General features: G+C 56.1%; 5 protein-coding genes across 5 annotated transcripts; 3 read left to right on the top strand and 2 right to left on the bottom strand.

Moving 5' to 3' along the window:
* Window positions 1-50: 50 nt before the first annotated feature.
* TRIREDRAFT_80159 (uncharacterized protein) lies at window positions 51-2,815 on the top strand (the record flags this gene model as incomplete). Its single annotated transcript, XM_006967461.1, has 3 exons — window positions 51-386; window positions 500-2,361; window positions 2,482-2,815. The coding sequence occupies 3 exons, from the start codon at window positions 51-53 to the stop codon at window positions 2,813-2,815; spliced, it is 2,532 nt and encodes an 843-aa protein (XP_006967523.1).
* Window positions 2,816-5,302: 2,487 nt separating this feature from the next.
* On the top strand, window positions 5,303-6,974 carry TRIREDRAFT_123009 (uncharacterized protein). Its single transcript, XM_006967460.1, has 3 exons — window positions 5,303-5,462; window positions 5,576-6,653; window positions 6,866-6,974. The coding sequence occupies exons 1-3, from the start codon at window positions 5,375-5,377 to the stop codon at window positions 6,915-6,917; spliced, it is 1,218 nt and encodes a 405-aa protein (XP_006967522.1). The 5' UTR covers window positions 5,303-5,374; the 3' UTR covers window positions 6,918-6,974.
* A 497-nt stretch (window positions 6,975-7,471) lies between these two features.
* Window positions 7,472-9,753, bottom strand: TRIREDRAFT_109761 (uncharacterized protein; the record flags this gene model as incomplete). Its single annotated transcript, XM_006967351.1, has 2 exons — window positions 7,472-7,767; window positions 8,280-9,753. 2 exons carry the CDS (start codon window positions 9,751-9,753, stop codon window positions 7,472-7,474), a joined length of 1,770 nt encoding a protein of 589 aa, XP_006967413.1.
* A 430-nt stretch (window positions 9,754-10,183) lies between these two features.
* On the top strand, window positions 10,184-11,578 carry TRIREDRAFT_109760 (uncharacterized protein; the record flags this gene model as incomplete). The annotated part of the gene is made up of 1 exon (XM_006967459.1): window positions 10,184-11,578. One exon carries the CDS (start codon window positions 10,184-10,186, stop codon window positions 11,576-11,578), a length of 1,395 nt encoding a protein of 464 aa, XP_006967521.1.
* A 1,515-nt stretch (window positions 11,579-13,093) lies between these two features.
* On the bottom strand, window positions 13,094-13,405 carry TRIREDRAFT_65810 (uncharacterized protein; the record flags this gene model as incomplete). Its single annotated transcript, XM_006967350.1, has 1 exon — window positions 13,094-13,405. A coding segment is annotated over one exon (312 nt), but the record flags the coding sequence as incomplete, so codon positions are not given.
* Between the last annotated feature and the right edge of the window lie 883 nt (window positions 13,406-14,288).

Below are 14,288 nucleotides of genomic sequence, written 5' to 3'. Positions count from 1 at the left end.
GACAGAGGAGAGAGAAGGGCCAGCAGAACGCAGGCCTAGCAGACGTAGCCATGCCCAAGGTCAAGTGCTACTCGGCCGCCTGGCTGTCGAAAAATGCCCCCGGCAACCAGCTCTTCGAGCCCTCGGCCGAGTCTCTGCGCTCGCGGGCGCTGTCGCCGGGCAAGAAGAAGCAGATCCCCGGCCCCAGGAGGACGATTGCCCGGCGCGGGACCGAGGTGTTTGTGGCCGTGGGCAAGGAGATACGCTGGGGCGACTTGGTCTACCTCAAGGAAGAATGGACGGAGAAGCAGTCGCGGCGGAGGAGCTCCAGCGTGCGCATCAAGCGCGAGGACGAGACGCTGCAGTCGATCGATACGGATGCCACTGACGCGCCGGGCGGATGGAGGGTAAGTTGATGCTACTGTGCAATGAGAGGACGGGGCGGAGGAAGGGCGATGGAGAGGGACAAGCATCCCAGCCTTTTCTAAACTACAAGCTGCTAACCAACTGCCTTGTACAGATACTCAAGGTCCCCGTGGCCGACGACATCCGGCAGCTCATCATCTCGCCCAACACCAACCTGCTGGCCATTCTCACCACACACACCGTCCACATCTGTGCCCTGCCCGACTCTTCCCACCTCACGAGCGACGACACCAGCCCGCTAAAGCCCAAGGCATACACCCTCGGCCCCACGACACACGTCACTTCCCGGGCTGCCATTGTATCTGCCCTGTGGCACCCTCTGGGAGTTAACGGCTCCTGCATTGTGACTGTCACGGCCGACGCAACAGTCCGCCTCTGGGAGCTCTCAACGCAGGACCGCTGGTCCTTTGATTCTCCGACGACTTCGATCGACCTGAAGAAGCTGGCGGATGGCACCACGGTGGACCAGGACTTCTCCGCGTCCGTGTCGGCCACTAGCAAGGCCTTCTCGCCCGACGAATTCGAGATGGAGGTGGCCGCGGCAAGCTTCGCGACCAAGGGATCCGGTGGCTGGGACCCGATGACGCTGTGGATTGCCATGCGCGAGGGTGACGTGTATGCGCTGAGTCCGCTTCTGCCCCAGCGATGGGCACCGCCGCCGACGCTCATCCCCTCTCTTTCGATATCCATCGTTACCAGCGTGGCTGCCATTGAGGACGACCCCAACGTGGACGACAGGGACAAGCTTCTGGCCCAGCAGCAGCTCCAGTGGATGGGTGAGATTGACTCTCAGGAGCCCCAGATTGTGGAGTCCGTCATTCCAGGAGAACCTGCGCTCGAGGTTTACACGAGGCCTTCCCGGCCTGGCGCCATTCCTCGTCTCCAGGGGCCTTTTGACTTGCAGGCGAGCCCGGAAACCGGAGATGATCTGGACAGCTCCATCACGGACATGCTGGTGATTGGGAAGAAGACGGAGACGGAAGATCTGATGTTGGGTGAGGAAGACGAGCTGGACTTTGACAACGGGGACCAGGAAGGCCTCTCGCTGACTGTCATCTGTTTGCTGTCCACGAGCGGCCAGGTCCGCATCTACCTGGACACTGACGGAGTACAAGCCCAGTGGCTGCCTCCCAAGAGCAAGAGCAGGCTCGGTCGCGCACTGGCAGCCGAGATGGAACCACCGGCTCTTCTAGCATTCCAAGCCATCGACACCATGACTCCGGTCGAGGTCAATGAGGGCAGCTGGCCGGTGTTTAGCACGGACGTCATGTCGCGATACAACTTCTTTGTCACCCACCACGCGGCCATCACCTTCATCTCGCTCACCCCATGGATCTTTAGGCTAGAGAGCGAGCTACTGGGCGAGTTTGAGGCGGGCACAGACTTCCGCCTCGGACTCTTGGCCAACTCGCAGTCTACCAGGGACAGAGTCTACGCACAGCAGGCAGCAGATGTCGCGATCCCGCTGGCAGGCTGCGTCACTATCCGCGATCCCGACCTCGGCTACTTCCTCCTCTCGGCGACCCCTTACGAGCCCATTGCGCTGACCTTTGAGACGCCCGACGATGAGCCAGTGACCGTTCGACAGGACAGCCCCGTTCACGAGCGCGAAGTCAGCATGGCACCTCTGGACTTTTACGAGCCGCGACCGGTGTACTATCCCCCACATACCTTTAGCGAGTCGTCCGCCCTGCCAGAGCTGCTGGAGCGTCTCCGCACGTCTCGCCACAAGACCATTGTCAACCAGGAGGTGAAGCTCAGCCCGCTCACGCTGGCAATCTTCACCGACGCACACAAGGTCCTCAGCGAGGAGACATACCGGCTGGGCGTAGCGGCCGCCGAGGTCTTTCGCCGATGCGAACTGTTACAGGCAGAGCTACGGCAGCAGGTGAGGAAGGCAAACGAGGTCAAGGGCAAGATTGACACCATCAACGGATCTCACCGGGAGAACAACGAGTCGGACAATACAATGTACGAGAGGCGGATCAACAAGGCCAAGGAGCGGCAGGAGAAGCTGACGAAGCGGATGGAGGATCTCCGGAAAATGGTCAGCAAGACAACATGGCGTGATCTGAGCGCCAAGGAGCGAGCGTTTGTGGAAGAGGTCAAGGCGATGGAGGCTAGCGTGTCTGGACCTCCCCCGGGGGCTGAGGCCGGGTCGAGGAACCAGTCGAAACAGGTATGGAAGCGGCTGGAGGAGGTCAAGAGGCTGCAGGCAGAGCTGGTGGCCGAGGCCGAGGCCCTCAAGAACGCGAGCGGCACCCAGTCACCGGCCAGCGTGGAGCAGCTGCGCATCCCCCAAGACATACGACGCAGCAAGCTGCAGCAGGTGCAAGGACTGCTGTCTCGCGAGTCTGCGCTAGTCGAGGCCGTCACGTCACGGCTGGAGCGGCTCCAGGCCAGCATCTGAGCGTCTACCCCTCCCCTGACTCTGGATGCAGATGTGGGAGGAGGTTGGGAGATCTGGGGACGGCCAGGATGGGTATACTACCGGCCAAGGCGGGGGGGGAACATGGCAAGCTTGCCAAATAGGAATGTGTTATTAATGAGCTTGGTTGAGGGCAAAATGGATTTACATGGGCGAAACGACCGAACACTGGACCATAACGGTTTTTTTTTTTTCCTTTTTTTTTTTTCGCTTCTGACTCTGAATAGATGAATGCCTGTTGTCACTCAGCTTCGTCCTCTGCCGTGGCGTTTTTCTCTCCTTTTCCAGCAGACATCAGACCATGCCGCTAATTCCCCCCCCTTACATACAGCAGAAAATGACTGGCTGGCACTTGAGCTTGATACGACCTACTACTTACTACTGGTACTTGCATGTGAGAGGCTTTGGAGGCCGGGTACTCCATCCAGGTATATGGATATCAAGAGGAGCAGCAGTAGTACCCCATCCAGGTACATGGATATCAGAGGAGCATGCAGCAGCTGCAGCAAAGATCCCTGCTCGATGTCTGTCTTGTCACAGCCATCTCTCCACCTGCGGCAGCCTTTTTCTTTCTTTCTTCGATCCGGGTTTCAAGAGGGCCGGCGAGGCCGGGGGTAACGCTGTGAACGGGAGAGTCTTTTGACCGGTGAGAGTGCGGGATGGGTTTTGTTTTTTTGTGTTTTTCCGGATGGGATTGGAATGTGATGGCTGAAGGTAGTTCGATATCCTTGTTGTATGTAGGTAGTAGTATTGGGTATATTGTCTTGATCCGACCTTTTTTTTTTTCTTTTCTTCTTTTATTGCTTTGAGAGAGTCGAAGCCGTCATCGAATGGGAGAGGGGACCGGGATGAAGAAAGGTTGGGAGAAGCTGATGTGAAAGCAAACTTGCAGGCCTGTGCTGCTGAAGCGTCAAATGAAGAAGAGAGATACAGCCGTGTCTGCTGCTGGAGGCCCGCGCTACATGTCTGATCCTATGACCAGGCAACTGGGCCTCAGCGAGAGAAAAGACGTTGCCTTTTTGCATGTACCTTTTGTGACGAATGGTATTTTGTGTTGTTATCTTTCAGAACGACGCTGCCGTGGGTATCTGACTTACCTTGGCAAGAAGAATGACTGAGAAGATCTTTTTTTGTCTGCCCAGGAGGGGGGGGGGGATGAAAACTTGCATTTTCTAGGGGCATGCAAGGCGAAGCAAACAAATATATCGGGACATGGAAGGAAGAGGAGAGAGGGGGACTCTACGATGGGAGAGTGCATTGATATGGCGTGATGTGGGCGTTTGGGGGCCTAGATTTGGGGATGAGCTGGAATCTTGGAAGATTGAAAGAAAAGGGGGGGTTGGGAAGCTGGGATTTGTGTTGATTTTATGCAGATGGATAATAGATGAGTTGGCAGTGAAGAGTCTCCCGTTACTCACTCTGTCGTAAAAGCCTTGATTTGCACATGCAAACCAGGTACTAGGCGGAAGAGAACGGAGGAGTATGTATGACCTTGTCCCAAGGCGTCCAGAGTGTTACACAAAGGGAGTCAGCAGAGCGGGCTGCCTTGCAAGCATTATCAGAAGCGGGCATGAAGGGAAACCCGGCAAGGCAACCAAATAGGAGAGCAGGCAGAAAACGATAGTCGGTGCTGCTAGCGATGCGGGCCGTCCTATGTTCAGCTTCTGCGAGAGAATTACAATGACTGTATGTATGTATGGCGGGTTTTTCCTCGACAAACCCTGGTCTGGTGTGGTGGTTTGTTCTGGTTGCAGCATAGTATTGCGCTTCAGACATGCATAGGGGGGGGGGGCAGCGGGAGAGTGTATATACAGTACATTGGCTTCGTATGGGAAAGGGGTGGATGACAAGTCTGTCGTTGGATATAGATGGTTCTTTTTGAGATGAAAGTTTTGTTGTGCTCTTTTACAACCCTCTCTTCTTTTTTGGGTGATTCGTGATGTTTTAGGCTGGATGGCTTTGTTTTGGAGGAAGGGAATGGTTGGTGGACTGGGAAGGCTTTGTCCCTTTTTTTTTTTTCTTTTCTCCTAAGCTTCAGCCTGGAGAAATGGCTCGTCTCTGCCGCTTTTTTTTGTGGCTTGCCTGTGGTGTTACACAAACCAGCAGACCGAAGAAGCAACATTTGCATGGTGGCGCGGCTGGAGGAGGGGGGGGGGGGGGGAGGAGGAGGTCATGTAAGGGGGTTCAAAAAGTGGCCGAGCCGAAGAGAAGAAGCCGGGAAGAAACGAGTTGAGCTGGGCATAAAAGAAAAAAACGGCGTGGGCAACATTAAATGTGCAAGACGAAAAGAAAAAAAGACGATGTGTGTGTATCTCTATTGAGATTTTGACTTGTGCAAGAAAGTTGTGGTTTTGGTCTCGATTTGGGGGTATATAAGGCGTGAGGATTCCCGGTTGATGGAATTTGGATTTTTCTGTCTTCTCTTCAGCGAGAAAAATCGAGGGTTGCTGAGATACTGTTTCCCGCTTGCTCTATAACTTCTTCTTTTTTTTTTGCTCTTTTGGCCTTTAACGTTCTTGAAGGCGTTGGTTTTCCTTACTCATGCAATTGTCTACTATTCTTCCGCAGACAGGCAACATGGATGAGATTCCTGATCATGGCGGCTTGCACTATATTGATCTCATCAAGTGTATGCCCAAACCACCTTCAAGCACCCTATTATCCTCCTCCTTCTCCTTCTCCTCAACTCCTCCTCACTCAAATCTCCCAAGTACAATCTGCTGACTCGTCTCCTTCACGCAGGCAACCTCCAATTCGTCCACGGCAGAGACTGCCTCTTCGAAGTCCTCTCCCACGTCAAGGGCCCCAACAACTGGCAGGTCAACGTCCTCAAGAGCGACATCATCACCCCGCGGACCATCGTCTTGTCCGACGGCGGACCCAGCTTCATCGAGGTGCTGGCCAAGCTGCACCGGCGATCGGCCGAGGCGCTGGCCACGTTCCTCGGGGAGGACAACGCCGACGACGACACGAGCGCGTGGGTGAAGCGCCAAAAGGTCGAGGCGCCGGCCCATCAGCAGCAGCAGAAGAAGAAGAAGAATCAGCTGCCAAAGAGGGAAGTTGAGAGGTCCCGAAACGGGGTCGAGAAGCCGCCGAGCGTGGATGGGGACGAGGCAAAGGCGGCGGCGGCGACGACGACTTCATTCTCACTGCACACGGATAATCTGCACTTGATGGAGGCAGAAGAACAAGAAGCGAGTCTGCCTTTGGCAAACAAGACCGGACGGGGGAACAATGCAGCCGCCGCCGCCGCGTCGTATCGGTTCAGGGGCTGGAGGTCGCCGAGTCCCCCCCGTGAAGAGGACTTTGAGCCTGTCTCGCGGTATGAGGACAGCAGTCTTCGCCCCAAGGGCTTCATCTGCCCCAACTATGGGCCGGCGAGCTCCTTTTACCGCGTGCCCGAGGGCCGCAGCGAGGCGTACAACTATTGGTCGAATGTCATGCCGGTGAAGCCGCTGGAGCAGAAGGCCGCTGAGGGGGTGAGCAAGCCGCTCGAGGCTGGGGGCTCGGGTTCTTCTCTGGTTCCAGCTGCTGCTGCTGCAGCTGCTGCTGCTACTTCTGTATCTACTGCCACTGCTGTGGCGCAATCTCCGCCTCAGTCGCCCGACGAACAGGGCAAGCAGCAGGTCAACGTGCTCCTCTACATCGCCTGGCCGCTGTACGGCTGCTCCGCCATCGTCGCGGACCAGTGCGGGCTCAGCGTGCGCGAGCTCCAGGGCCGCGTGCGCCACATGCTGCGCTCCAACGGCGCGGCGCTCTTTGGCGATGACCTCGTTGGCGCGGAGCCGTCGATCGTGATTGGGCCGGACGAGGCGGCCTCGTTTGTGGTGCAGATCAAGGGGCTGCGCGTGAATGGGCAGGTGGTCATGCTGGGGCCGGCGTTTGGAGACGATCTTGGGGGGGTTGTCAAGGGGAAGAAGATCGAGGGGGCAATTCGGGTTGAAGTTGAGCTGTTGTGGAAGGGGAGGAATTTGCGTGCCGGTGCGGCCAAATAGGGGGGGAGAAAGGGGTGTTGCTGCATGACTGAGAAAGTGTTTGTGACGAGCCCGGGAGGTTTGAGTTGGAGAAGGCGGTTTGCTGGTGAGCTCCGGGTTGAGGTTAATGGTATGAGGGAACATCAGATTGCTACTATTTGTCACGGTTTGGTTAGATGTAAAGACTGTTTGCTGATGATTGTATCATCTTGTGGTGTTGTGCTCGCTTCGCCCCCTTTTCACGGCGTCTCCGGCCATGTGTCCGTACAAAGGGAGTGCATCATCGATCTAGACAATCCTGACCTGCCTTGTCTTGAAACGCAGACGACTCGCCACGTCTGCAGAGGTGCACCAGCAAACCCCCTTCCATTCCCAGCACTCCGGCTCCAGCTCGTACAGGCCCGTGTATTCCTCCGGATAGGCCATATCGACGTGCTGGGCATGGTCCTCGTTTGTTGCACAAACCGCCACGGCCACAAGCTCACCCTCGTCCTGATTCTGGGCCGCCGTAAAGGGCGCAGACAGCTCGGGCGTCCAGCCGGACTCGACAGACTCTACAAACAAGGGCCGAAGGAAAAGGACCCTCGCGTAGCCCTCCAGAGAGAGGAGCAGCTCAGCTCTCTGCCAACACGACGAGCCCGTGGGGTCGTCGACAAGCGGTTCGTCAGACGGCGAATAGACGTGCGCGAGCCACTTCCCGCGAAGGCACGTCGTCGTCGCCTTGCCTGTGCCGAGCGTCATGATCCTGGCCGCGTCTGTGCCCGAGCCGTCGTAGGGCCAGAAGAGAGGAGCATCGGATGTGCGCGAGGACGTGTACGGACCGAGGACCTGCGGTGTGGCGGGCGCCCAGCCGTAGCCACGAGGAGCATCGGCGATGCGATCGCAGCTCGACATGAGGAAGCCCGTCTTGACCCATGTGCCTTGTCTGCTCTTCCACAGCGCCGTCGGCGACTGATGAGGCTGGTCGTCGCCACAGAGCAAGCTCCAGATGATGACATCGTCGCCGGGGCGGGACGCGTATCGCCGGGAGAGCATCACGCTCGCCGTCTCGATGCCGGGCGCGCGGAGTTTGCTGCCGGGGGGCATCAGCTGGGGAGATCCGATGAGGAGCGCGCAGAGGTCGATGCTCCCGTTCTTGTAGAGCAAGGCGAGGACGTCTCTCAGGGGCACTGGCCGGTTGCCCTTGCACAGGAGATGCACCGCCCTGCTGCCCCGGACGACCTCGAGCATCGTCCAGCCGCGGACGTTCCAGTCGCTGAGCAGGAGCACTGAGATGAGGACTTCCAGCCGGGCGATGGAGCTTGGGGTGTCGTCGGCGACGACAACGTCGACTTGCATGATGTCCTTGTCGCATATAAGCGTCGCTCTGCTGTTTCTGAAGATGGGGTTGATGGTCTTGATGGCGGCGGAGCGAAGCTGGGCGTCGGATGGAATGCACGCAGCGTCGATCCAGTACGAGTCGCAGCCGAGACGCCGCGCAATGGCAGCATAGCGATCGTGGAGGCACTCGTTGAAGCCTTGGTCGGGATTGCCGCCCTGGCCGTGGCTCCAGACGTGGGACACGGCCAGCGTTCGACCCGACGCCTTGCGGTATTTCAGGGGTCCGCCCTTGGGGGTGGAGGAGAGAGATATGCTGCGCGGGCCTTGGACGCCGCGGTAGGACTCTTCATCCCATGGCAGTTGGCTGCATGTGTTTCTCTTGCAGCTGATGTCGTGGGCGGACTGGTCTGGGATCTCGAGCCCGAAGAAGCGTCCGCAGGTCTTCCAGGACTTTCCGTCGCAAGGAGTCCATGTGCCGTTGCTCGCCTGGCGGCATCGCGCGTCTCTGGCGGCAAAGAGCTCGTTGAAGCGTGAAAAGAGTGTTCGATAGTCTTGCGTGCCGGAAAGGGCGCTGCTCCGGAGCAGTTCAAACGAGTACCGACAGACATAGTCGCATCCCAGACGCGCCCCCTGAGCGTCGCTCTGCAACGATGTCCCGAGGGCGCTGAAGTCAATGTCCGGATCGACAGGCGTGTCCTGGAACGGGCGGCTGTTGAGGAAGCAGGCATTTACTTGCTGGAGGAGACGGGTCCCGAAGACGTAGTAGGAGAAGAGCAGGAGTGAGCGCTGCCATGCGGTCCAGAGGTAAGCCATTGTGATCCGGTAGGCGGTGGGTTGGTGGGAAGAAGATGTTTCAAAGTCGAACGATTGGTGTGATTTGGAGAGGGATTCGAGGAGCCTTGAAAGGAGATTGACGTATCCTTGCATGGCGTTTGATGCCGCAGGGTGCGTCGTTTGATCGAGATACGCCACCAGCAAGGCGAGGCGTATCGTGTTGTTGTCGAACCGCGTCGTTACCTTGTAGCTCGCCCAACCTCTTGTACTGTGATGATCCTGTCTTTGAGACGTTGACGGCGGCATGCTGACGAGGTATTCTCCTTGGGATGCCGCTTGATCACCATTGGAAGCATAGAACAAGTCCGTATCGTCAAAGAGCTGCGTTGAGCAACCGGGGAGCCTACAGAGAGTGTCTGCAGCGGTGGAGACGATGCGACGAGCATTGCATTCATCGGCGATTCCAGGCGGGATCTTGCAGGTAAAGAGATCGTCGAGCACCTTTTTCAGCAGCTCAAAGTGATTGATGGCATCTCTGGCGCTTGCGAGCAGATTGTCCATCAGGCCATCGGGCAGATCCCGCCATAGAGGGCAGTCGACGATGATGTCGGCCGGTTCTGCTTCGTCCATTTCCACCGACACAGTTGCAAAGTCGTCGGAATCGTCATCGTCATCGTCGTCGTCTTCGGAGTTGCCTGGGTAGCCCTTGTCGTGTTCCGCTGGCGGAGGAGTTGTTGGGATCAGGCGCATGTCCTCCCAGACGAGCTCTATTCTCTGCTCCAGAGAGGCCTTGTCGCTGCCCAGGTCGAGGGCATCTTCTACCCGCACCCCCGACGACGTGTGCGAGCTCATGGCAGCGGGTAGAGGAGCTTGATTTATAGAACTTATAGGACCGAGCTACTATTCTTCAAGAACTATGAGGATTATATTGTCTGATGCAGTGAGGATTCCAAACAGCGCGCCAAGATGGTTGGTTATTAGCCATTGGGCTCAGGTGTAAGATTGAGCTCCAGCAGTCGTGTAAGTTAATTTAGGCAGTGACAAGCCACCACCCCAATTTGACTACCTAGGTGTAGGTACCTACCTATGCAAACCCTTAATACATGGTACCTAGAGTAAAAGGTCCAATCTTGACATATCTTGTTTGCTACAACAAAAAGCATATGAGCTTCAACACAACGCACAAGCAACAGCAAGATGGAATGAGGTAAAAGTACGTCGACCGAAATATCGTCCTCTCGTCTGTATGAGTGAGATACAGCCAATCATCCGCAGAACAAACATGTCCCAATGGCGAGTCACAGCCGAGCAGCCACTCCGAGACATCGAAGGCCTCGATCACGAACGATGCGCCGCTCTGCACAACCTCATCATCGAGCAAGGATGGACTGCAAGCGGCCGCAGCCTGAGCCATCTCGACCGCCGGTCGTGGTGGGAGTGCTATGGCGGTGACGCGCAACTATTGCCGCACGCTGCCAAGCTGAGCCCTTCTCTCATTGCCTTTCTCCAGGCGGCGTGGCACGGCTACGCAATGACGGCACAGCCTCAACACGCATTCTTCCGGTATCTCGCTGGCCTCAGCTCGCCAGACCAGCTTTGGGAGAATGCCAACTACGGCCACGACGAGGACGACTCCAACAAGCGGCGTTACGTGACGCTCTACATGGCGAACTGGGCGCTGGGCGCCAGTCACCCGTTGGGGCTCGTCTTCGATCAGGACATGGCCACGGCAATGCAGCATATTTCGATTCATGACACGAGCGTCACGATGAATGGTAGACAGGTGTGGCTGCCCCTCGAGCTCGTTCTTGAAGCCTTTCTGGACATGATGGACCAGGGCAAGGTGCTGGCTGTGGGCTCGTCCTACGATGGAGAGCAAGAGCGGATCGACCCCTGGATTATGCCGTCTTATACGGAGCGTGACTTGGAAGAGACGCTCGAAGCCTTGGGCCGACTCACACAAGCGATTGAGGCTCGTATGCCTGCATCTTCCTGCGCTGAAACGCATCATCTTCGAAAGATTCTCCAGTCGGGCACAATCTTGCCAAACAGCTTCGCAGGCCGGTTACTGGCACAGGCACGCGAGGTTCGATTTCGCTACATTGCACCAGGCCTTCGTTTAGCCCACCAACAGCCATTCTCCTCAGTCAACATCAACGAGGGGCAATCGATGCCCATACTGCTCTTCGAGAGCAGCCAGGAGGCCCATCGAGACGCGCGGCGAACGCCATGGGGAGAAGAAGTCGTCATACCGCCGTTCCCACCACCGTTCCAGGAGGTAGCGAGTTATCCTGCCGGAGTCTATCTGACAGAGACGGATCCGCACGGCACGCATCCGTTTGAAGACGGCTGCGTGCTCATCCTGCCGTATGCCATCGGCGAGCACGGCTGGGCTCGGACCAGTGACGGGGCGCTGTTTGGAGAGGATACGCATGCCAGAGGGCCGGTCGCGGAGCCGGTGGCGGCGACTGGCACGGCGCTGTATCAGCAGGGATTCAACCACTTCATACGGACGCACGACGTGCAGCTGAAGCATGTGCTGGAGCGCTGGGCAGAGATGGTGGAGGGAGGCAAGTGGGCGGTGGATGGCGAGGGCGTGGCTGGGGGGGTGGACAAGTGGAGGGAGGCCGATACGGAGGAGGGCTGGCGAGACTATCAGCTGCCGATGGCGTGGTGAATCTGGTGCGTGTCAAGTGCTCAGCCTCGTCAAGATGCGAACGCGAACGAAGCCATCCATGGATGCTCGAGCAAGTTCGACCACTATCTTACCTGCCTACCCTAAAACCTCTAGAGGCCTTCCGTAGTAGAGATACATAAGGTAGGTAGGTATCTAAGGAACGGATAATTATTAGCACACAGGGGCTCAACAATGCACGCGTCTCAGCAGGGTAGACTGCAAACACAGAGCAGATGATCATGTTGTTCGCCTTTGAATGCCTAGACGACTTTAACTTTGTGATACTAACAGTGTTTGACTTCCCTGTGCTGACTAGTTCACACCGTACCTTAGGTGCCTTTTCTGCATGTGAGTACAGTGCACTGACGGAGCTTCTGCCTACATAGTAGCTTACATAAGTGCGATGGCCATCTCGCCTTTACTTTCGTACCTAATACTTACCTTAAGGTAGGTAACATGGCTGGGCTGACGAACGTTTAATGCTGGCGAGCCTCAACCTCATCTTACCAACAACTAGGTACCTTTAACCACTGCGCCATCTCTCCATCTTCGCCTTCATTCTCATCCTGGCGCATCCTTGCGCTCTCTTCATCTACTATTCTCACCTATAGTATTATATTATCATCACCACGTCAAACAACAAATGACGTGCCATAGTGTACGAGTAGCAGCCTTGCTTCACCAACTCGCAGCGGCACGGATTGACCTTGTCGAGTGGGAGTACGAGCTCTGGCGCCGCCTGGGTATACCTCTTGCGACCGATGGAGTAAGCAGACCGTTTAATTCCTTTAGTGGTGTTGCTTTGATTAACATGTTCCAGAGTCTATTTTATCTAGTCCCCGATCAACAGTTACTTGATGCCTGCCAGGTTGCGGCCTCCTTCGGGTACTATCCAGAAACCACAGAGTCCCTGCATGTCGCCTACCCGTCAGAGCTCTCAGGCTTGGGTGTGCGGTACAACATCGATGACAGGGCAGAAAAGTTCCTTGGCCATGACTGCTTCCGGCGGCTTGTCTTCTTACCGCTGTCCTGGTCGGGCCTGGACTTCCGCGATCTCGAACTGATAGAGATACGGTACTCGGGCATGCCAGGTCACACCTTCAACATCTGGACAGTCCCCCTTGCGGCAGCTTCTACTGCCATGATGCGTGTGATTTGCGCTGAGCCACGGACAAGCCGTTTACGCCGACGACTCAAGGCCCATCTGGTCAATCTTCTTGTCTACGCCCTTTTTGATACAAGCTATGAGGGAGATTACGAGGAAATCATAGGAAATGAGGTGCCGCTCTCAGAATCCGAAGTCTCGGAGATTGGAAACGCCGTCGCCAGGATAAAGTCTTGGGAAATGAGAGATGGTGAGGAATGGATAAGGGAAAACCTCATTAAGCTTGTTTCTGGGGCCCAAGGCCAATTGCCCTGGAAAGAGGAGTCATGATTATCGAGGCTTGCTATATACCCATCGTGTTACCACTTCGTTCGCCACAAATGGCTTTGGCCTCCTCAGTGTTCATCCTTTCAAGCCGAGTCGACCTTTGCACGATCGCTTTCCTCCAAGGCCCAGAGTAGGGTGTCTACCATGTCATCTAGTCCTTCGCTCCGATAGTGCTGCAAGAGCTTGCCTACGGCCGCGTACAGTCTGTCGGGGGTTGGCGACGAGTAACTTGCAAAATTAATCTTTTCGCCATGTTTCTTGAGATACAAGAGGATATTTTCGATGTCGTCAAGATCAGACTCGAGCTTGTGCATAGACTTGGGCCTGGTAGAGCCGATGAAGTGGACACAGCGCTTGATCTTGGTCAAAATCAGAACCGAAGGGCGTAGGATAGGGTATTGAGCTGGGGGGGAGAAAGGAGGTTAGCGTAGGTCCCTATCTTGAACGTGAAAGATGCAGAGAGGGAACGTACCATCACCAAGACGGATGATGTCCAGAGCCGGAGGAAGACCAAGCGAACCCACTGGAAGGGTTTCGATGGGAACCGAGTACTCGGGCGCTTCAGCTGGTGTGAAGGATAGTTTGGTGTCCCGCACAGAGAAGCGGGAGTCTGCTGCGAGGAGATGCTGCACAACTTGCTCTCGAGAGGTGCCATCGGTGAGGTCGATCTGGACATCAATGTCCTCAGTGCGGCGCAGGCTTCCGATAATCTGCACGGCAAAGCCACCGATAAAGGCGTGCTCAACATGATGGTTCGTGAGAACCGCCGACAGGGCGCTGGCGGCCATACGCTGTGCCTCCTCCCAGTGCATGGTGGGCGATCCAGTCAGTGGTGGTGGATGATTTCTGTTCAGTCGGGGTGCGAGCGTGGAGAGGTGGGAGGCAGTGAAGATTGTGAGAATGAGGAGAAGGAAGAAGAAGGAGAAACGAAGAAGAAAGAGAAACGAAGAAGAAAGAGAAGTGTTTGCTTCTTTGTCATTCTTTTTGGCTGCACATGGCCGGCTAGCTGTCGTTGACAAAACGCTCGTGGGCAGCTGGCGGCCAGCTGCCGTTCCAAGTCCACCTCAGGAGGGAAGCAAACGGGAGTATGCATGTCTTTCCATAACATAAAGAGAAGCATGTAATAGAACTAGGTAGATATATATTGCGATAGTAGCAGAGAATTGATCTATTACAGGTAGAATCTTCTTAGTAGACGGGATATATCTATAAGGGGGAAAATTTAACAATTGCTTCCTTTTTCCATCTTCCTACCTATTTAGATTAGTAGCCGTAGTA

The sequence above is a fragment of the Trichoderma reesei genome (assembly GCF_000167675.1).
Source record: "Trichoderma reesei QM6a unplaced genomic scaffold TRIREscaffold_17, whole genome shotgun sequence".
In the NCBI taxonomy this organism is placed as follows: Eukaryota; Fungi; Ascomycota; class Sordariomycetes; order Hypocreales; family Hypocreaceae; genus Trichoderma; species Trichoderma reesei.
The sequence above is the reverse complement of the archived record's forward strand: the minus strand, read 5'-3'. Positions and strand labels throughout refer to the sequence as shown.

What these genes read in the sequence shown, in the direction of transcription:
- TRIREDRAFT_123009 (XM_006967460.1), top strand. Translation starts at nt 5,375, where the DNA reads ATGCAATTGTCTACTATTCTTCCGCAGACAGGCAACATGGATGAGATT. An exon ending in CTATATTGATCTCATCAAGT is followed by an intron (nt 5,463 to 5,575) that starts GTATGCCCAAAC and finishes TCCTTCACGCAG; the next exon opens with GCAACCTCCAATTCGTCCAC. An exon ending in GGGCCGGACGAGGCGGCCTC is followed by an intron (nt 6,654 to 6,865) that starts GTTTGTGGTGCA and finishes TGACTGAGAAAG; the next exon opens with TGTTTGTGACGAGCCCGGGA.